Source organism: Xenopus laevis, chromosome 9_10S (genome assembly GCF_017654675.1).
Source record: "Xenopus laevis strain J_2021 chromosome 9_10S, Xenopus_laevis_v10.1, whole genome shotgun sequence".
Lineage (NCBI taxonomy): Eukaryota > Metazoa > Chordata > Amphibia > Anura > Pipidae > Xenopus > Xenopus laevis.
Window position 1 is genome coordinate 67,928,923 of NC_054388.1, and position 23,577 is coordinate 67,952,499.

The 23,577-nt window shown below is 35.1% G+C and overlaps 1 protein-coding gene across 1 annotated transcript in view; it reads left to right on the plus strand.

Moving 5' to 3' along the window:
• Positions 1-23,577, plus strand: part of pde11a.S (phosphodiesterase 11A S homeolog) — a 207,851-nt gene that overhangs the window by 108,854 nt on the left and 75,420 nt on the right. Inside the window, exons 5-10 of the mRNA XM_018238876.2 lie at positions 4,221-4,285; positions 8,909-9,041; positions 15,357-15,432; positions 16,845-16,912; positions 18,528-18,620; positions 20,374-20,424. Of these exons, the coding sequence (XP_018094365.1) occupies positions 4,221-4,285; positions 8,909-9,041; positions 15,357-15,432; positions 16,845-16,912; positions 18,528-18,620; positions 20,374-20,424 (486 nt within the window). The remainder of the gene's footprint in view (positions 1-4,220; positions 4,286-8,908; positions 9,042-15,356; positions 15,433-16,844; positions 16,913-18,527; positions 18,621-20,373; positions 20,425-23,577) is intronic.

The following is a 23,577-nucleotide window of genomic DNA, read 5'->3' on the forward strand; positions in this document are numbered from 1 at the left end:
TTGTATCCTTCAATTCCATGTATTTGTCTTTGAGATTTGTATTTGTCTGAGATTGGTCTAAATACCAATAAATGCACCTTATTATATTAGCCCACACCTGCACCATGAATTTCCGAATTTCCTTGAAAACAAGCTGAAGGTGTGGGGCATGTCTGTGTAAAAAATCTGGATCTCTGCAGTTTTACTTTGTTAATTATGCTATTATAATCTAAACCTGATGGAACGGTAGGCTTCATAATTTTAAGACTGCCGCAGGCATTATGCAATGTAAGAGAAATCACCAACCTTGCCTCCACCCATTGTATGTGCATTTGATTGCATGGAGTCCCCTGAGGTTTCAAGCCTATTTCATAAAACTCCAGTTCAGTGGAGTCTTGGGGATCTGTTTGGGCTTATAAATTCCCCCTCACTCAACACCTGGTGAGGGAAAGGGGATCAAGGTTTTGAGTCTTAATTAGAAGTTGTTTTGGTCCCTGCTCACCAGATTTGAATCATGATTTATAACATAGAATGCAGAGGAGCTATAGCATGTGCTTGATACCATCTGCCTTCTATTATTTTAGTTGGCTTGTCTCGGCTTGACTGCAGCGTGTATGGAAATTTTGTCTTATAGAATGATCCACTCATGCCACTAACTGCCATTTAACAGTAAAGTCAGCAGAAGATCTTGACAGTTCCAAATTTAAAATACATGCCATTGTAAATCACTGAAAGAATAATAAAGAAGTAATGGTCAAGCAGTTAAAATAAGCACCTCTTTATAAATGCTATTTAAAATCAAACATAAAACCTCCTACTCCTTATCCGTATCCATAAAAGATATTGAATATTGAAAATGTTGAATGTTATAGGGTGGGGAGTCTGGGCTCTTAAAAAGTAAATTGCACATTGGCCCCATATAGTCTGTGTTTTGGGTTGAAAGGTCTGACCTCTGCTGTCTATCATCCATTAATATTTTTGTATTTGAAAAAGGATATATTCTAAAAATATGTATTTTTATACTACTGAAATTGTTACAGCTTCCATTTTGTTTCCAGTGAAGCTATGCACTTGTGGTAGCCAAATATTAGTGACTACCAAAATAGAGGATAATGCAGTTCAAATAGTGTACAGGGTGATTATTTTTTTTGCTATTCAAGTAGAGACTTAAGGACCAAGTATAAATAAAATAATCCAGGGAGGAGAAAAATAATTTTAGATTTTTTCCTTTCCTTAACTGGCAACATTGAGTCATACACAGACTTATCTCTCTGTTGTCTATTGGCTAAATATATAATTAACCCAAACTTATATTTCTCTGTTTCATATGGACCGGATAGTTTTAAATTCTCATGTTCTGCCTGCTCAAAACACAGGCATTATAAATAGATGAAATGCACACTTGTCATCTGGCAGTGTTTGTGGAGGATGGTACAAAAGAAAAGCAAAGTAATTGTTAATATGTAATTGCTAAAATATGTTTTAGGAAAATGTGCTCTCCATTACTGGGTTGTTGGTGAATTTAGACAAAAACAATATTTCTCAGCTGAAAAGGACCAAACTCCAGTAGTCAAAGCACAACTCATTGGCAAGTAAAAATCAAAACTTGTTATTGCAAATAATATTTATCACAGTATAGTGCAATGTGCCAAATGAGCTGTTGTACATAGGTGCATGCATGCTGCACTTACTCACTCACCCATAATGGCAGCAATCAACCAAAAATTAGAAAAAAAAAATCTGCTGACAGCACTAGAACCTGGATCAATGTATACTAGCAAAATAAAATAATATGATTTTTTTCATGGTTTTATACAGGGTGAAGAGATCCTCACCCAAATACTTAGGGGGTGAGGAACAGAGGTCAGACCTTCCACCCATATTCATAGGGGATCAAGATCCTAGGTAGGATTTACCAATACTATATTTCATTTTGGGGAGGGATATGTTGACCCATTTAAAAAGGCCCCCCACAATACATTTTTAATACCATCTAACCATGTCATTGTAAAGCATTTAATACATCCCGAGCTAATGGTTTGTGCAAGCTTCTAATGATATTTTCATTGTGATTGGAATAATGCTTTGGCAGGGAGTGGTTCTATGTGTATAGATGGAACTGCCAACTCAATCATATTGGAGCCTATTGGGGGAATGTGATAAAAGTCGGTACCGGAAAAAAATATTCCAATGAGAAAAGTTATGCCTCTGTGTGAACAAATCTGCCTTTGTGCGAATATAATATAGCTGGAAGAAGGTTTGCGAATTTTATAATTAGCGCCAGTGCGCAGTGAATGTAATAAAACCTCTTACTAAAAAAGTTGTTATATTTGCTCCAAAAGATTACGACACCTTCAAGCACTTCTTAAAAGTGGGCAATGCACAATTTGACTTTTTATTAATATTTGTGCTAATTGTTTTGCTCTTTGTGACTTTTATTACATTCCCCCATCTGAGTATTCCCTGATTGGACTAGAGATTTTTTGTCATGGTATAATAATATATTTGAATGCAGTTTGTACATAGGTAGCATATGCCGTAGAACATGAGATGTCGATTATAAGTTTATTGAAACTGTACATAACTAAGGAAGAGGTTCCAAAAAAGCAAGATTTTTGTTGTATGCCCCCTTATTACCCTTGCTAGCCAAAGGGGTCAGTTATTGGTCCACAAACTAATCCCTTCCTAAATGAGTCTCTAGTCCCATACCTTTTTTTTTTTATTTCAAATGGTCCTTCCAGAAGAGTCAAATCATTTCTATCTCACCCCAAAAACACAAAGGTATAAAATAAAATCCTAGTCCATTGACCTTAAAAAGGCCTTGTTTTGGATCTGGCATCAGAGAAGCCAGAAAATGGATCAATTCCAAGAAACTTGTGAATCAAAGAGTGGCTTTGGAAATTTTGCATGAGGTTTATTTAAGTAGAGTTGTAAATGCTCCCCCCCCCCCCCCCGCAGACAAACTTTTGCCATTAGCTAGTGCCAGTGTTCTGCACCTGTTTTATATATATATATATATATATATATATATATATATATATATATATATATATATATATATATATATATATATATATATATATATATATATATATATATATATATATATATATATATATATATATATATAGAATATTGTTGTTTTGGCTTTGCAGTCATTTAGTTTACCAGGTTAATTCTGTAAATGTTTTCTAAATTTTGGATAAGGTTACCAGATTACGTGAAACATGAAGTGCTGGAAGGGCTGCAACAGTGTTTAGTTGCAAAGCAAACATTTATTAGAAGTGTCCCTTTTAATAGTGATGTGGTGTCCTCACAAGAAACCACATCACCAAAAAATACTGTAATATTTCATTAAAATATATTGGTCATTAAAAATTACTTAAAATATGTGAGTCAATGACATGTCATTGGTGGTTATATTGGTTGATCTTCACCACGAATATTACAAATGACTAATAGCTGTGTTGTATCCCAACTTTCACAATCTCACGGCACATATAGGCAGCAGTTAAAATGGAGCATGCTGATGTTATAAATGTCTTCATTGTAATAATTTAGAAACTGTTGAGTTTGTTTGTCGTTGCCAAAATTTCAGACCTGTCCAACAGTTTCAATTATATTTATCATTTATTTATAATGCCAAGATGTTATGCAACACTTATAAAGAATGCTAAAACATTAACATCTGTCCCCATAGTAACAAAATTCCCTATTACATCCACACATACACTAGTGTTCTTTTGCAGACAGTTTTACCGCCATTATATTTTTTTCTTTTTTTCGAGGAGACTGGGGATCATAGGGCAGTGGTTACCAAAGGGGCTGAATAAAAGAGGGCCTAAAGCAGTGACATGGAAGCTCAGCCTGAAAGACATTTGGTATTTGCTCTCCTAGATACACCTGAAAGCCATCTTGTAGGCCAATAAGTGTGAGGTACAGGTGAAAACTTTTTTTAAATTTATTCTTAGAACTATGGCAGAATCACTAATGCACCAGTCTTTTCCTAAATCTACTATTTCCTATGTACAGTATGTGACATTTTTATAAGCCAAAGGTTTGACCTGCAAGAGAGCTTGAACTGAAAAAGTCAAGACAACTGGATTGCCTACGGAAATGTATTTGTATTATGCAGTTATTTAACTACCAAATACTTGAGTCCAAGAATAATGTAATTTTTTTTTACTAGGTATAAGATGAAAACTTTTAGGAAGTCTCTCTTTTTTTTTTTCTGGTGGCAGGTTGTCAAGTTCACAAAATCTTTTGAACTACTTTCTCCAAAATGCAGTGCGGATACAGAGAACAGGTATGTTTTTACAATTTTGAAAGAGTGTATGATACCATGTAGTGTTAAAAAACAATAAAAAAAATATATATATATATATATATATATATATATTTGATCAGGTGTTCCATAGCAACCAAGCAGCATTTACTTATGAAAAAAAAATAAGTGTGGTCACTATGGGTTACTAAACATGGCCAAATTGTGTGAATTTTACTATATTACCCTGACTGGATGAAATCATTTGCTCGAATGCTTTTATATACATAAAAAAATGTTACTACAAAACTACAAACAAAATTATGCATAAATACTGTATAGTTAGAATTTAAGGTATATTCTGCTTATTCTTTTAAAGAGGTTAACAGTAAACCTAAATATAAAGTTTTGCATAAAAAAGCAAATGTTATGCCAATTCTAACTTTCCAATATACATTAATTACAAACATTCAATGGCTTTAAAGTTATTTGGAAAATGTAATTACTATTGAAGTATCTGTCAGTCCTTCTGTGTATTCTGTGCCCTGCTAAATCTGGCTGCATGTACAAGTAAACAATATAGCAGTAGTCAGCTCCACTCCAGCCAACACTCCAGTTTCCATTATGCCTTTGGATGTTCTGTCATTAACATAACACTTGCAAGTTATTTTGGGCAATGTGGGCTTGCCTGGAGGAGCAAATTAGGATTCGGATTCAGTTTGGTATTCAGTTTAATCTTTTGTGAAGGATTTAGTATTTAGTTAAAGTAAAAAATCATGACTTCTTTGCATTTCTACTAATGGATAATAGCCCTCCCTTCCCCAAAAGTCTGACTGTGTCTCAGGGTGGCAGATAACAAGGAGTTCATTATACAGGTTGTTCAACTGGGAATGATGGATTCACTAACTTCTCCTTCCCACCACAATTGTAATTGCTGAAGAGGGAGGTGGGCTCACGTTGAAATATAAAATTGGTTTCAGTTTCACTGTTCTACATTGTTTAGAGAAAACACATATTAAAAATAGTTGATATTTTGCAATGAAAATAATAGTCATTTATCATCTTCAAAAAAAATGCAGAATGAGAAAAAAACAGCTACAATTCTGTGTGTTGTGCTCAAGCTCCCACAACATAATTAATGATTCAGGAACAAAAAGCATACCTCCCAACATTTTGGAAATAAAAAGAGGGACAAAGAAGTTGCCGCGCTAAACGCGGAGATTTTTTTGACCACCTAATTACCATGTTAATTTTACAAAATGTGTCAGGTTCTGCTGTGGCTGTTCTGGGCTCTCTGCCAAAAGCCAATTAAGTTAGAAACATTGTTTTTTTTTCTGCCTGTTCAGTGCAGAGAAAAACAGGACTTTCCAGTACAAACGAGAGACTGCAGGTTGAGGTGTCAAAAGAGGGACTGATCCTCTAAAAACGAGACAGTTGGGAGGTATGCAAAACAAATAATTTCATCCATAAGTCTTTGCGTTTGCTTAAGTGCCAAGTGGAAGCAACCCTTAATGCTCTTCTATTTAAGGGTATTATTCTTAGATCAAGACACAGTGCTACATTAGAGATTAGTGATGGGCGAATTTGTCCCATTTCTCTTCGCCACAAAATTTGCGAATTGGTGCAAAGGGTGAAAAATTCAGGAAACTCGAATTCTCACGCCGACGACTTTTGACGCACATTAAAATTAGCGACTGGCGAATGAATTCGCCCATCACTAATGTACATTAGTAGAGATATGCGCAATCACTAATTAATTTTTCAATACCGTAGAAAGTTATATCCCGAGATGTTTATCCATGGCATGTTCCATATATTGTACATATGGAAATGAAATCCTGATTAGACAAGAAATACTAAAGCTAATTTACAAAAGCAGCACTGTGAAATAATTCAGCATGTTTTCTTTACCTACAATGAAAATTGGATGCAACACAATTTATACAGGTATGGGATCTGTTATCCAGAATGCTCGGGACCTGGGGCTTTCCAGATAACGGATATATCAGTAATTTGGAACTTTATATAGAGAATCATTTAAACATTAAATAAACCCAATAGGCAGGTTTTGCTTCCAATACAGATTCATTATATCTTAGTTGGGATCAAGTACAACTGTTTTATTATTACAGATAAAAAGGAAATCATTTTTAAAAATTTGCATTATTTGGATAAAATGGAGTCTATGGAAGGTGGCCAATCCATAATTCGGAGCTATCTGCATAACGGGTTTCCGGATAACAGATCCCATATCTGTACCAGATTCGTGAATACAGACACAAAGCTTGTACCCAATTGGCAAATCTAGAGCTAGTTGTGGAAGAATGGATGTGGATGCCAATGGATGCAGTTACATACACAAACTGTCCTGCAGCTTGCACTCAAGTTTAAATAGCTGCAGTTAGAGCCTACATTGGGAAATTGCAAACTACTTAGTAGGCATCCACTAATACATTGGTTAAATGCTCCAATATGGGTCAAAAAACATAGCAATTTTTGTACAGGTATGGGATCCATTATACGGATATCCGTTATCCAGAAAGTTACAAATTACTGGAAAGGCTGTCCCATAGACTCCATTATAATCAATTAATCCAAATCTTTAACAATTATCTACTTTTATTCTCTGTAATCATAGAGATTACTTGAGCTTCAGCCAAGCTTGAGCCAAACTAAGATAATCATTATCAAAAGCAATACCAGCCAAATTGGTTTATGTAATGTTTACATGATTTTCTAGTAGACTAACGGTATGAAGAGCCAAATTATCTGGAAAACCCCAGCCCTGAGCATTCTGGATAACGGAATAAGCACGCCTTTGTAAATGTTTTTATTATCAAGGCCCATATTACTGAGATTTGGTTTAGAACAAGATCCTTGATTTAAAGGACCAGTAACATCAAAATAAATTTTTAAACAATTAGTTTCTACATAATGAAACTAAAACACCATGATACATTTAACTTTACCTTCGCAAAGTCTTTATTAAGAAATAACTTCAGAAAAGGCGACAGGGCGACGATCCATCATGCAGTGCTCAATTTTTCCTCCCTGCCTTGAATAGGAGATAGCCAGGGAGGAGAAATTGAGTGCCGCACGATGGATCATCACACTGTCGTCTTTTCTGAAGAGGAACGCAAACGGAGTAGCACTAAGTTATTTCTTAATAAAGACTTTGCAAATTTAAAGTTAAATTTGTCTTGGTGTTTTTTTTTCGTTATGTAGAAGCTTTGATTTTAAGGATGTAGCAAATGAAGGAAGTGTGATTTTTCAATTAGGGAATTTTTATTTTGCGTTATTCTGTTCTTGGATCTAACATACATCCCCCAAGTTGATAGGAAAACATGGACATTCGATTGAATCCTACAACAAAATTTGAATTTAATTAAATTCTTAGGATTCAGGCAAATAAAATCAGAAATCTTGAAGCACTGGACTACAAACAGTGACAAGATTTCATGTACAGATCTTGGAGTTTTACTGTCTGTAATGGTATCAATTCATGGTGCATGTTTTAGTAGGCTATAGGGGGGTTGTCCCCATTATGGAGCATTCCATTTAAGACTTTCGGGGGGAATATAATAAAAGTCGCAAAGAGCAAAACAATTTGCACCAATAAGAATAAAAATCCACATCTCGCAAAGTAATATTGTTCCTTAAACTGTTATTACATTGCGAATTTTAATTGCGCACTCTTAAGAAGTGCTTGAAGGTGTTAACTTTTTCAGTAAGAAGTTTTATTCCATTGACTGCGCATTGGCACAAACAATAAAACGGTTTTCCACTGTCGGAAGTGGTCACTTAACAGTTTCCGGGTTCGCAATAGCTATATTAAATATTTACAAAGCAAAATTTGTTTGCGCAAAGGCATAACTTTTCGCATAGCGAATAGTTTTTCCGTTAACAACTTTTATTACATTCCCCTGTTTGTTTCCTGTTCAATCCACATCCAAAATGACCTGGGAAACTAGCCCAGCCTTTTATCAAAGAGGGATTAGAACACAAAATGATATTTGTATTGGACTAATTGAAAATTGACATAAAGTAAAGTATAGTGTCACTTTCAATATTGGTCTTTGAATACATTTTGAAGTTTTTAAAATCTGTGTGCAAATGAATAAAGGGCATTTTCATTCCTAAAGTTATTGGCTGTTATAGTTGGATTACAAATAATGGCTGAACTGATAACCTCGCTATGTCCTTGTCCTTATATGTGGGGCATTTTCTATTACACATATCTATTGGAAATCCGACATTATCTGCCTTATCACCTGTTTCTTATTCATTATGTGTTCAGACACAAGTTGAAGTCCAAACTATATAGATAAAGTTAAAACTTAAAATTAGAAATGATACAGGATTAAATGTTGTCCTTTTTGCTTCAAGGTGGCAGTGTGGAATGTTGACATTGGCACAAACAAACTGGCTAATTATACTTAAAACATGAATGTATACGCTTTTCACACTTGCAATATACTAGTGTAGAATATACAGTATGCTTTTTGCATCTGGCACATATCCTCCATGAATAGGATGTTGCTGTGTGTTCCTAATATACAATGCTTTCATTTCTACTTCTGCTTTCCTAGCTTTCCTTAAGCAACTGAAATCTTATACCCCTTGACATTTTTACATTTGTTCTCTTGTGTTCAATTTTTGTCATAGTTTCAAGGACAGTGTGGAGAAATCATCTTATTCGGACTGGTTAGTAAATAACAGCATAGCCGAGCTAGTTGCCTCAACGGGTCTTCCAGTGAACATCAGCGACGCATATCAGGACCCTCGCTTCGATGTTGAAGTAGGTAACCTCACTTTTATAAGAGCAGTATGAGCTAAATGCAAAAGGGAATAAGAAGAGCATAAAATGTGCTGCCTTCAAGTCATTGACATGTGAGCCCTTGTTAAGTTTGAAAATATTTCCTTTTATATCAGTAATTGGTTAAGCATTCTCTATAATGCAGGATTGACTATAATTTCATAATGAGGGTACTTTTAAGTAACCCTTTTTTAGCATTTAGGTAGAATAACAGGTGTGCTCTTTCTGCTGAAAGTGTCTGCTTGACATGCTATAGTGGAACTTCTGCCCTCCAGATTGTAATGACGTGCACATAGAAAAGTCAGAAGGACAGAATTAAGTTTAAATCCTCTTACTCTTAAATCCCTTAGAGATGATCTTTCTCGTTGCTAGATGCTGTTTTTCATTACCACATCATCTTTACATGCTTAACAGCTCATTCCCTGCCATTATAAGACTTATCTGCAATTCCAACCTATAACTCAGATATACAAATGGGTTCAAAGTTGTTGAGCTTTTTGGTGCAGTTTAACTTTTCCCAGAAACAACCATGACAGATAGAGATAATGTAAATATTCACATAATCACATACTTTCTTGTGCCCAGCTCAGTGAATGGAATAAATGAAATGAAAACCAGTTCTGTCTCCATTCATATCAAACCTTTCTCAATGCAAGTTCCTAGAACATAAATCACATATTTGTAATGTATGTAACAAGTTATTATACTACTCCAAATGCAATTCATGCCCTACAGTTGTAAGCTCTAAGTACATAGGTGTTAAACTAAATTTAACTACCAATCTATCAGTTGAAAAGTTTATGCAGCCAGAATTATGAAAAAATAAAAATATATGTATTTTTCAACTTGAACTTCAAGAGAAGAAATACCCCATCTTGAGTTTCTGAAAAAAATAATCCTTTTGCCAAATATCTAGTATAAATAATTCCAAAACAACTGAATTTGCTGAGTAATCATTGAAGATGTTTCACAGAACCACACCTGTGAGTTTCAGATGTCACCTCTCTGAAGAGTTACAATGTGCCATTGTGATTGAATTAGTGGAAGAGTTTATATGCCGAGGACTTCCCACACCAGTCAGTAGAACTGAAGAAGCTGCTCAGATGAGTAGTGAAACATGTTCAATGGTTACTCAGCAAGTCCAGTTGTTTTAGAATGACTTATACTTAATATACAGTACCATGACCTGGTTGAATAAAAATCTTCATAGTCTTTTGCCAAATAATTTGCTAATAGAGACACTCCAGGTTTGATAATCTGACTTTCTTAAAGGCAGCGCACCAAACATGTTATGTTACTTTGTACATACAACCTACAGTACATGGCCACCTGAATGTGATGTTTTGCAACAAAGTCTTGGAATCCCATATTGATTTGTTTGTGTAGAGTCATTTAAATATTAGAGTACCATATATATATATATAATTTTTGGTAAAGTTTTTTTACTTCCAGTTACTACAGTGGTTTTTATTCCTGTAAATTTTCTTCCTTAAAGGAAATCTAAAGCTTGACTAAAGTAGTAGGGTAGAAATGTTTTACATTGATTAGGGACAGATAATCAGAATTTAATAATCAGCCCAGTAGAATCATCATACAAAACAGGCAAACCTCATTTTCTGCTTGATGACATGCGACAACACCAAAATCCAAAATGGGAAACTCCTGTGACAATTTTGAAGGCATGGATCATTACTACTATAGAGATGCTGAACTTTTAAACTGGTTCAGTAAGTTCAATGTATAAAATGTGGCATTTCTATCCATATTCAAATTTAGGGTTTAGTTCTTCTTTAGCAAGAGTGGATTACTGTAAATTATAGGACTGCATCATTAATGACTGTATTAAAGTTAGACCCCATTTTGTTGTCACTGAATGACGTCACTAAGTCACACTTTTTGGAAAATGAATTAAACCAGCCAAGGGCTGCAAAATGCAGTAGTGGTTTTTGTGTTGTGTACTCTAGCTTAGCACCATGACCACACTTTTCGGTTTGCAAATAGGAAAGTGGAAAAGGGTCAGCACATTGGACGGAAAGAGGTGTGGTTGATGGTTGTGCTTCATGTGCGCACAACTCCTCCAGTGTTAAAGTGCACGTTCAATAGTGGTCACCCACACTGTAATATATCCAACAAAGTGAAGAACAGCACCTTTTAGTGAAGTAAAAAGGCCTTAATTTAAACATGGCACAGACCAGATACAGCAACGCTTCAAGCCGTTCCCCGGCTCGTTTTCATGTACACCATGAATTGTGACCACACAAAAGCACAGTGAATCTTAAACCAGTTAGTGGGATGGCTTGTATTGTGCTACTATTAACTTGTATTGTATTGCTACTGTATTGAAAACTTAGAAAACTATGTCACCTAAATCTTAAAAAAGTTTAAAGAGACAGCTATGCTTGGTTAACATGAATTAGTGGAAGTTCTATTTAACTTTCAGTAGAAGGATTAGTGCCATAAATTCCATCTTAATGATCAAACATTCAGAACATTTGTCCCTTCTGATATTTTAGTCAGTTAAATGTAGAGAAATATGAATTGAAATTTGGTTATTTCGAAGAAGCAGAAACCCAATGAAATGATAACAGTGATACATGTAGAACACCCAAGGATATGTCAAATTGGTAGACAGTACAGTGCATTTGCAGATGCCATGAATTTTGCTTTAAAAGACAAGCCATGTGCCAGTAACCTCTTTAATTGTAAAGGAGTTAAATCTGCTGTCTTGTCTCTGTATCACATACAGCTCACAGCTTTGGCAGTAAGTCATTGTGGATAACTTACACATGAAACAGAATAATGTGTGATTCATATATTGTAAAGGGCAATAATTATTTTTGGAATCTCTGTCTGGAAAATGTACAGTGTTTTTATAGAATTGTTTATAAATGTCTGATGCTTAAAATCAAATTAAACCATCAACAGGGAGTTAAGCAAAAGCATGGAACCACTTTCATCTTCAAACATAGAATTCTGTTAATTTTCAGATTTTCAATAATAATAATATGAAATATATACAGTATAATACATTAGAGTTTGAAGTAGCTTTGGGCAAATGTATTTTCCCATATTCCCTAGTGTTCTGCAAAATTCTCCTTACATTCTAGATCTTGATATGGGTGCATGTGTATACTGTACATAAATATAGGTATGGGATCAGATATCTAGATTGCTTGAAAATTGGGTGGAACACCATGCTTTAAGGTTAACTTTTATGTTACAGTATATTGACATGTTTTTGCTTTTGATAGGAAAGTGTCAATAACCTTTTATATTTTCTTCTGCAGAATTATGTTTGGTACAGAAACTATGATTATCAGTGTTAAGACCATGATAAAAAGAGTTGTCAAAGACAGGAACTCGTCCAATTAATTCCCCATTTTGCTGAACACATAGATAATACAAAATGTATACAATTATTATTGTTGTTAAAATGTAATAATAAAGGACTGTACAATAGATAGGTTTATAAACTGAGCATTTTGCATTTCATGCAAAATTAATATCCAATACAAGATGTAAAGAGGGCCCTGTTTGAAAAGCTTAAAATATAATTAAAATTAGCTTTTTTTTTTAAGTACATAAGAGGGAATTATCTACAGATAGTAAGGGATTGTTTTTCTCTTAGAAAAGAACAAAAAACCAGAGTACACACCTATTAGACTTTAGTAAATTAACTTTCAGTTGAGGCTACACACACTGTGGACAATGAGGGTGTGGAATACCCTGCTAGTATTGCAGTGGCAGATTCTATTAATGCCTTTAACAGTTGCTTTAAAGGAAAACTATACCCCCAAAATGAATACTTAAGCAACAGATAGTTTATATCAAATTGAATGACATATTAAAGAATCTTACCAAACTGGAATATATATTTACATAAATATTGCCCTTTTACAACTCTTGCCTTGAACCACCATTTTGTGACTCTATCTGTGCTGCCTCAGCAATCACCTGACCAGAAATACTCTAACTGTAACAGGAAGAAGTGAGGAAGCAAAAGACAGAACTCTGTCTGTTAATTGGCTCATGTGACCTTACATGTGGTTTGTATGTGTGCACAGTGAATCTTACGATCTCTGGGGGCGGCCCTTATTTTTTAAAATGGCAATTTTCTATTTATGATTACCCAATGGCACAAACTACTAAAAAAGTATATTATTATGATAATGGTTCATTTACATGAAGCAGGGTTTTACACATGAGCTGTTTTACTCAGTATCTTTTAATAGAGACCTACATTGTTGGGGGGTATAGTTTTCCTTTAATGGCTTCTTGAACAACCATAATATTACCATATTATTACCATATTATTAGCACAAGCACACAAGAGAATTCATTGTGGGATGGATCTAAGATAGTCCTGAGTACAACAATGAGGCAGACAGGCATGACCCACTAGATAAGGTTGTGGTAGTCTAAAAGTCAAGTATTTTTTACAGGGATACTGTCAAGGGAAAACATGTTTTTTTTTTCAAAATGCCTTAGTCAATAGGGCTGTTTCAGCAGACTTCTACACTGAAACTGATTTTTTTAATATCTAATTTTGAAATCTGACATGGGGCTAGACATATTGTCAGTTTCGCAGGTTCTAGACATATTGTTAGTTTCCCAGGTGCCCCCAGTCATGTGACTTGTGCTCTGATAAACTTCAGTCACTCTGTACTGCTGCACTGCAAGTTGGAGTGATATCATCCTCCTGCCTTCCCTCTCCTGCAGAACAATGGGAAGGTAACCAGATAACAGCTCCCTGGCACATATAAGAACAGCACTCAATAGTAAAAACCCATGTCCCACTGCAATCCCTTTGGGTTTGTGTATATATTGGGAAATCCAACAAAGCTATCTTACTTTTGTGAGTTCCCTCCATCTGTTTAAAAGAACAAACCAAAATTCTGAAAAGCTATGTTAACATTTTTTTTTAAATGATTGCCTTTATGTCTGTAATAATAAAACAGTACATTGCACTTGATCCAAGCTAAGATATAATTAATCCTTATTGAAAGCAAAACCAGCCTATTGGGTTTATTTAATGTTTGCCTGATTTTCCAGTTTCCATAATGATCTTAAATATGGAAACATTTGTTATCTGGAAAACCCCAAGTCCCGAGCACTCTGAATAACAAGTCCCTTGCCTATATTTTGTGAACAATCATTTTGCTGGTGCAGTACATACTGTATGACATGGGATGCACCGAATCCAGGATTCGGTTCGGGATTCGGCCAGGATTAGACTTTTTTCAGTAGGGCCGAATCCTTCTGACTGGCCGAACTGAATCCGAACCCTAATTTGCATACGCAAATTAGGGGCAGGAGGGAAATCACGTGACTTTTTGTCAGAAAACAAGGAACATTTTTCCCCTTCCCATCCCTAATTTGTATATGCAAATTAGGGTTCGGATTCTGATCGGTATTCGGCTAAATCTTTCTCGAAGGATTCGGGGGTTCGGCCGAATCCAAAATAGTGAATTCGGTGCATTCCTATATATGACATACAAATACTTTAACGCTCTTGCTTATTTTATACTGTATAAACTGTAATTTGTCTATGCAATCATTTTTTTAAAAAATAAGCTTTCATTAATTATATTCTCATTATTCCCAACCCCAGTGTATTTAACAATCTAAAGTCCCTATCACATGCATATACATTGTACTAAAATACACTATAATCCTCAGCCCTGCAATTACAATTTTTGCATGGCACGTTTGGCGCAGTTGTATGTTTAGACTGTAACAAGTATAAGTTACATGCCAAGGTCAAAAGTATGTTGGACACTGCAGTATTATAGGCAAAGCGTCTATAGCTCACAAGGTACAACTCCGGACAAGAATTCCATGTAACATACATGTTTGTACAGTAGGGTTACCCAGGTCAGAAAATATAAAATTATACTGTTTTCTGCAGTGCTAAGCAAATGGTTAAAACAGTCGGTATCATATTTTAATAAGCAGAACGCTGCTATGAATTCTTAGACTCTGATTCACAGTCTATAACCACTGGGCATACAAAGAATTTAGTCCTTTTATCTAAACATTAGTAAACTGGCCATTTAAACATTATCATTTTACTCATGATCCACTTTGCCAAAACCATTCAGTCAAGTCAAGTCTTGATTCATTAGGGGTTGCCTGTATTATTAATCTGGTAACATAACTGAACAAACATTGCAATGTTTTGCCATAACAGTATATTTAACCAAGGTAAGTGCCAACCTAAAAAAAAGCATTGTATTTTTTTTACTAAACAATAAGGACTGCACCCTAATAGATATTCCATCTGCCCTTGTTTCTTAGGCTGATCAGTTTTCTGGGTTCCACATCAGGTCAGTTTTATGTGTCCCTATATGGAATAGTAGCCATCAAATAATAGGTAGGTGACTTTCCTAATATTTAATTTTATTGTAAATGTTCTGTAAAAATGCACATTGTGTAACATGTATAGTGAATGGTGTATCTGCTGTACATGAGGAAAAAGCTGACCGTATATGAACCAATAAAAGCTGACAACTTGGACCCTCCAAACAGAATCGCCAGCTTATAGGACCATGTATGGTGATTGTCAGGTCCCCTGCCCAACTGATATCTGGATAATTCTGTCAATTGGACAGATTTGGAAATCCAACTGGGAGAGGATGGCATTCCATTTTCTCATTTGGATAGATAGTGGCACTAATGGCTAGCCAATGAGGCCGTGTATCTTATAAAGGACAACATATAGACAAGCTTCTTTATATATTTTACTAAAGAAAGCACATGGAACTGAACTCCTCCTGTGCTAACACCTCCCATTTTACTTTCTGGTGCCAGGTGGCTAGAAAGAAGCAGCCAATGAAGATTCCATCTGGGCATCTAATCAGCCTAACTGTACTCATGTGTTTAATGAACAGCACACAGGGAGAATGGACTTTTTGTAAGGTTAATCCTAACCACTTAACTCTGCAAATTACTTATATATTACATTCTTACGTAATAAGAAAACTTATGCTTAGTTCCTTGAACAACAAGAACTTGAATGTGACCTAGGGGCAGATTTATCAAAGGTCGAGATGAATTTTCGATTGAAATAAAGTTTTTTTTTGTTTTTTTTTTTGTACCTCAACTAGGGAATAGTCCAAATTCGATTCAAATTTGCAAAAATATCAAAAATCTGAATTTAGAAATTTATCATGTACTGTCTCTTTAAAAATTCAAATTTGACCTTCTCCATCTAAAACGATTTAGCCTATGGGGGACCTCCTAGAACCTATTTGGAGTCAATTGAAAAATCAAAGTTTTTTTGGCGGAAAAACCTGGAATCGAATTCGATCAAATACACTATTAATTCGATTCATACGACTTAATTTCGGTTGGTCTTTTTGAATTCGAATTCAACGTTTTTTCAATTCGAAATTTGACCTTTGATAAATATGCCCCATAGTGTTAACTAATAAAGATGCAACCTCATTTGGCCTTGGCTGGGACACACATTTTTCAGCCTTGACAGAGGTCATCATACTTCCATATCTTTCTTTCGAGTTTGCTTTAATATTAACTTTCATGCTTTTTCAATTTTTTTTCAGTCTTTGAAATGATTTGATTACTTTTTGTTCCATTGAAAGGCAGATATTTGCAAAACCACTGAAAGATAAAAATAAGATCAGTGATTTCTAAGACAAATGTACCCATTACTGAAATTACTATACATTTTTAGCTGTTCTATGAAATATTCTTTGATCTTTAATTAATCTGTGGCGCTTAGTAATAATAATAATAATAATGATTTTATATTTCTTTATCCACAAGGTGTAGCACAAGTGCTGAATAGAATAGATGGGAAGCCTTTTGATGATGCAGATCAAAGATTATTTGAAGTAAGTTATATCGTTCGGTATAATGGCAAATTGGCAAATGGTTTGTTATTTTTTGTTTATTGATTGAAAATTTGTGTTTGTTTGGGCTCACACACACACACACACACACACATATATATATATATATATATGTTAAAAATAAACAAGAATTTATTTAATAAATAGCAGCAGACAGCTGCTATTTTATTAAATAAATTCTTGTTTATTTTGAAGACCTGAGAAGTGCTGATCTTTTCTGCAAGTGTATGGAGATGTCTATTGATCGTGCACCCAGTTAAATAAACTTTCTTTATCGTGAGTGCCGGCTTCACGTGGATATATATATATATATATATATATATATATATATATATATATATATATATATATATATATATATATATATATATATATATATATATATATATATAAATAAATCCACGTGAAGCCGGCACTCACGATAAAGAAAGTATATATAGCATAAAAAGTGGTCAGAAATCTGATGAAAATGATATGTCTGATGGTAGAGTAACCTGGGTCTTACTGAAAGTTCTATTACCACTGGTTGACTTGACTGCAAATGTGAACATGTGGCTTCATGTTAGTATATTATAGAAACGTTCAATTCTAAACAACTTTCAGTTAGTTTTCATTATTTATTTTTTATAGTTTTATAGTTATTTGCCTTCTTCTTCTGAGTATTTGCAGCTTTCAAATGGGCTTTACTGACACTTTCTAAAAAGCAAATGCTCTGTAAGGCTACTAATGTATTGTTCATGCAAATTTTTATTACTAATCTTAATCTTCAAGCCCACTCCTATTCATATCCCAGTCTCTTATTCAAATAAATGTATGGTTTCTAGGGTAATTTGGACCCTAGCAACCAGATTGCTGAAACTGCAAACTGAAGTGCTGCTGAATAAAAAGTAAATAACTCAAAAGTAATAAAAAATGAAAACCAATTGCAAATTGTCTCAGAATATCCCTCTCTACATCATATTAAAGTTATCTCAAAGGTGAACAACCCCTTTAACAGGCATGCATAATAAGAAAAAAAAGCTTAATGTCCTCACAAGGATATTTTAGAACACTTCTAGATAGAGCAAAATGTTAACCACCAGGGAATGTATGAAATCTGTTAGTGCAGATTAAGTCAATTTTATTTCTGGCAGAAAAATGTTTTCAGTTATACAACAACTAACCAGAAATTCTCTCAGTCCTATTGTGTGTGCAGTTTTAGTTCATTTTGAAGGGACACTAGCAATGTTCCCTCTAATTCCTTCTTGGCTATGTGCGCAAAAAATAATTTTTAATTCCATTTTAATTATTGTGTTCGCTGGTCAGAATAAATGCAATGGTTTGTGGTTTCACACATAAAATTTTTTTGTGCGCTGGCCTCAAACTTTGTGTGCGGGCACATGAGCAAGCAACTTAGATACACTAGTATATAAGGATTATTGCCACATGTATAAGTAATTTGTCTGGAATAGCTGCGTTACTATGTCATACAACATGTTGCTTCTGCAATCAAAAGTGAAATGTAAGTGAGAAAACACAGCCTACAGTGTGCATTATCTTTCACAGAATCTAAAATAATACAGCCCATTAGTAACAATATTCTTGTTTCCTTCCTTAGGCTTTTGTTATCTTTTGTGGCCTTGGTATTAACAATACAATAATGTATGATCAAGTAAAGAAGTCATGGGCAAAGCAATCGGTGGCCCTAGATGTGAGTAAATATAATATCTATGTATTTCAGATAATAAAAATAATCTTTGCCTACGTTGAAAATAAATGATTTTAAAACAAACATCACCATGTCTATACAACATCTTAACAATACATAATTGAAAACAATTGAAATACTATATAAAAATCTTTTTTATGTGTTTTATTTTTGATATGCTGAGTTAAAGGGGCCTAAAGATAGACACTTTCTTATAGTCCTCAATACAGTTACTTTCAAATAAGAAGCTGCACACAGGATCCAATGCAGAAGAGTATATTAAACAAATCACATCATAATAGTTTCGGGTACTGTGCTTGCCCTTTCTAAAGCCATGTATTATTTTGCATTGGAAGCTGTGTGCATGCTTCTTATTTGGAAGTGACTGTATTGAGATAGTGTCTATCTTTAGGCCCCTTTATCTCAGCATATTAAAAATAAAAAAACTTAACAAAGATTAAAATTTAATGCCATATAGTAATTATCTGTATTAATTACTAATCAGCATTATATTGTGACATTTATATTCTATGTGTACTGTATATTGTGAGTCATTCCCTAAGTTCAGTAAGTGACAAAAGCACAGAGCATGTGCAGTGAATCTGCAGAAAAGAAGATGGGGAGCTACTGGGGCATCTTCAGTGGCACATATCTTCCCGGCTAAAGGACTGTGGTTGCCTTGGGCTGGTACAGAACGCTAAAAACATAATGTACTTCTTGACTTAAGCTTTAGTTCTCCTTTAAGCAGCCACAAAGAAATAAGTTTTTTTGCAACTCTAGGCTTTCCAATTACTTCTTAAACATACTGATAGGGGCCATCCAGTGGCATAACTAAATGTTACTGTGCCCCACAGCAAATTAATTTTAGGGCCCCCAACATAAACATAGGTTTTCCTGTTTTACCAACTTATGTTGAAATTGCTCATTAATTATGACCTCATGGGGCCCCTATACCTCCTGGTCCCCCTGCAGCTGCAGGGTCTGCTTCCTTTGTAGTTACACCCCATGGGCCATCAGTGGCTGGAATTTCTGTACTGGCTGATTGTATCCGACACACTGTACTGAAACTATTAATACATATAAACAGAAAGCTAAAAGTGCATCATTTTTAAACCACTTGGTGAAGCAATATTACATGTTATTCTCCTACTGGAATGCTTGACAACTAGGAAACCACCAATATGGCTGCATGTCATGCTGATTACCTTCCAGAGCAGTGTCAAGTGGTCAAGTAAGAGCAGGCAACCTGTAATACACCACACTCATAAGACTCTTGTCCAAGCAGATTGCCATTAACTTTTTACACCCATGTGCCAAACACTGGGGTCTAGCACCCATCCTCTAGCAAATATTCTTCCGCAAGCTTTACAACATAACCAGTCTCCCCCCCCCCCACATTCCAGTACCTGCTCAACTCAACCGAAGGGTGTGTGGGTGGTGTTCCTTGGCCTCCAGCTGTTAGAGACCTTCTCTTCCTTTCATCCTGCTAATAGCTTTCCGTATCCTGACCTCACTTCCTGCATGGCTCACTCTTCTTCTACTAATCCCAATCCTGCTTATTCACTGCTAAAATCCTGCCTAACACAGTGTAGGCTTTGGTACATAGCCCCCTTAAATGAACAGTTGAAAAAAGTAATATAGGATTATCATTATACATTAATCTCCTCATGTTTCTTTTTTAATATATAAGAAACACTAGAAACCATTTTTAAAAAAGTACTTTTCTTTTTTACACCTTCTTTTTTTTAAACCTTAGGTACTTTCTTATCATGCAACCTGCTCAAAAGCTGAAGTTGATAAATTTAAGGTAAGATTCTGTAACCAGTGTATATTAAGGAGGGATATTTGCTTGTGTATGCTGAATTTTTATGCCATGTACCTTAAGTGGTGTGATAAACTCTTGAGTTCATTTTGGTAACGTATGTTTATAGGAATAGGCATTTTAGCATCAACAAAATAAACAAAATCAGCATTAATATAAGCAAAATTGAACTGATTATTTCACACCTGTCCATGTTCTAGGAATAATCTTGTAACGATAATCCACAGTATCATCCAAACTCTTTATTATTCAATCTTGGCTTTTAAACAAAATCAATTTCAACGTTTGGCCCCTACTCAGCTGGTTATATATTATTCTTGCCCGTTTACCCTGAGTGTGAGCAATCCTTTGTGGCAAGTCCTTGAGAAAAATGACGTGACATTACAAGAGTTCATAAATGGTTGGAATAATTGTAGGGATAGTATGTTCACTGTCAGAGAGGAATCAATAACCGGTCGTGATCTACAAGGAACAAGTGTGGTCACACTCCATAACAATAGGAAAGATAATCACCTGCACTTATTTTTGAGAGCATACAGTGAGTAACATTAACAGTAATAGTACTCAATGCATGCGCATGGAATGAACAAGAGGCACTTGAAAATGAGATAAGTATAAGCTTTATAGAGATTGCTTTTATACACGTGGTTCTTTATTGTTTTATGGAAAGCAATAACCTGGAGTATTCCTGTGTTTGTGCCTATTTTATATGCAGTGCAGTCCTTCACAAACAGTCCTACAAACAGCATAGGCAATCTTTTATTCACAATGACATTACTAATGTTCTATAACTGTGACTGTTTCACGTCAAAGCTAAATGTATTTTTAATTTCCCTAAACATAATTTTCATGCTGGTGTATTTTATTTTCTAAAAAAAACATCTCAGTCTGTTCCTTAGCGTGTGGCCTGTAGCTACAGAGCATTTCATCTGGAGCGTTATTGTGCTTTTCTTTGCTTACTTGGTTTCTCCTTTGTTCTGCTCTCAAGCATGTGAGCATAATTTTAGCCTGTCTGAAATTGTATCTAGTTATCAGAATGCTTTGAGCATGACTGCAGGCATCCTCACTTCCATCACTGAACCAGAAAATGTCAGCCCTTTAAGTCTAAAAATTATACTGTAGTCATGCAGTTTAATGTGCTCCCCACTATGCTAAACGGGTGAGTATAAGGAACATAAGTAACTGAAGGAAACAAAACCTGACTTTGGAACATTAGTTGGAAACAAGCTACTGTCAATGCTATGCATTTGTGGTTATTGTAGTTATTGTGGTTATAGTTAGCAGCAAACCCCAAAGCTCTGTTTTGCTTATAGGCTTATTTGTTTCAATTAAAGTGCTTTAAGTATTGTCTTTATGGGATCTCCTATTTGCATTGCATTGATGCTGCACACTCAAGAGACACCCATATCAACAACTTTATTGACTCCTTATCAACCAAGGCTAGGTGGCCTTACCCCAAGCATCAAATAACATATGATGTCAAAGAAAGTACGCCTAACTTTTGTAATTTCCTATACTGATGGATACCCATAAATCTATCATAAATCAGCATAAGAATTCCCTTGCACTAAACACAAGTCTGCAGGGTGATTTCAGAGACTGGTGTCCCTTTAATACATTATTGAGCTATATAGTATTATTTTTAACAATCACAGATGGTAGGCAGCACAGAAATATTTTAGATATGCTATCCTCTGTGGAAAAGAACAAAAAGCTATGATTTGAAGATTAAGCCAAACGTATGAGGCATAATATAAAGATAGATTGGATATTCCTCATTCCTTACATTCCTGTGGGAGGGGGAATTAAAAATGTAAACCCTTCGTTTAAGTGTAAACATGTCAAATGTGGAAAATGGGAGATGTTATTATTTTTGAAAAAAATCTTCTCATTATGAATTTGATGTTTCAATGTTGGTACAGTGGCAGAATTCCCACTGTGTTGCAACACTTCTTCTTTCAACAACACTCAGTTTGGGAACTGAGAAAACCAATTGCTGTAGTTTTGAAAGTGAAATGTTGTCCCATTTTTCATGATATAGGATTTCAGCTGCTTGGGGGTCTGGGGTCTCCTTTGTTGTATTTTTGCCGCCATACTGCACCAAATGTTTTTAATGGGTGACAGGTCTGGGCTGCAGGCGCCAGTTTTGCACCCAGAATCATTTAATTTACTATGGCCCATGCCGTTGTAATATGTGCAGAACGTGGTTTGCTATTGTTTTGCTGAAATAAGCAAGGCTTTCCCTGAAAAAAAAAAATCTGGATTGCAACATTTATTGCTCCAATATCTATACCTATCACTCAACATTAATGGTGCCTTCCTAGATGTTCAAGCTTCTCATACTATGTGCACTAATGCACCCCCCCCCCCATACCATCATAGATGCTGCTGGCTTTTCAACTGTGCGCTGATAACAAGCCAGATGGTCCCTCTCTATAGCCCTGAGGAAGCATCATCCATGATTTCCAAAAACAATTTAAAATATTGATTTTATCAGACCACAGAACAGTTTCCACTTCGTCTTAGACCATCTTAAATGAGCTTTGGGCTCAGAGAAGACGGTGGTGTTTGGGGATCATGTTCATACAGTTTCTTCTTTGCATGTAATTTACATATGTGGAGGCAGCGACAAACTGAGTTCACAGATAATGGATTTTGGACATATTCTTGAGATCATGCAGTGATTTCCACTACAGAATCATGTCTGTCTTTAATGCAGTGCAGTCTGAGATGATGGCCATCAAATATTGTCATTCAGGCTTGTCCCATGCATACAGAGATTTCTCCAGATTCTCTGAATCTTTTAATGATAGTATGTACTGCAGATGATGAAGTCCCAAAGTTCTTTGTAATTTTAAGTTGATATTATGTACTGAAGATGATGAAATATCCAAATTCTTCATAATTGTATCTGGACGTTTTATACTGTAAATGATAGAATCCCCAATCTCTTTGCAATTTACTTTTTTTCTTAAACTGTTGTAATTTTTGCCTGCACAGTGTTTAACAATGGGGTACCCCTCCCCATCTTTACTTCTGAAAGACCCTGTGCTCTCTGGGATCTTCTCTTTTTTAGCATTATGCAACTATTGCAGTCTTTTGTTTCCCCGTCCCATCTTTTTTAAAACCTGTTGGGTT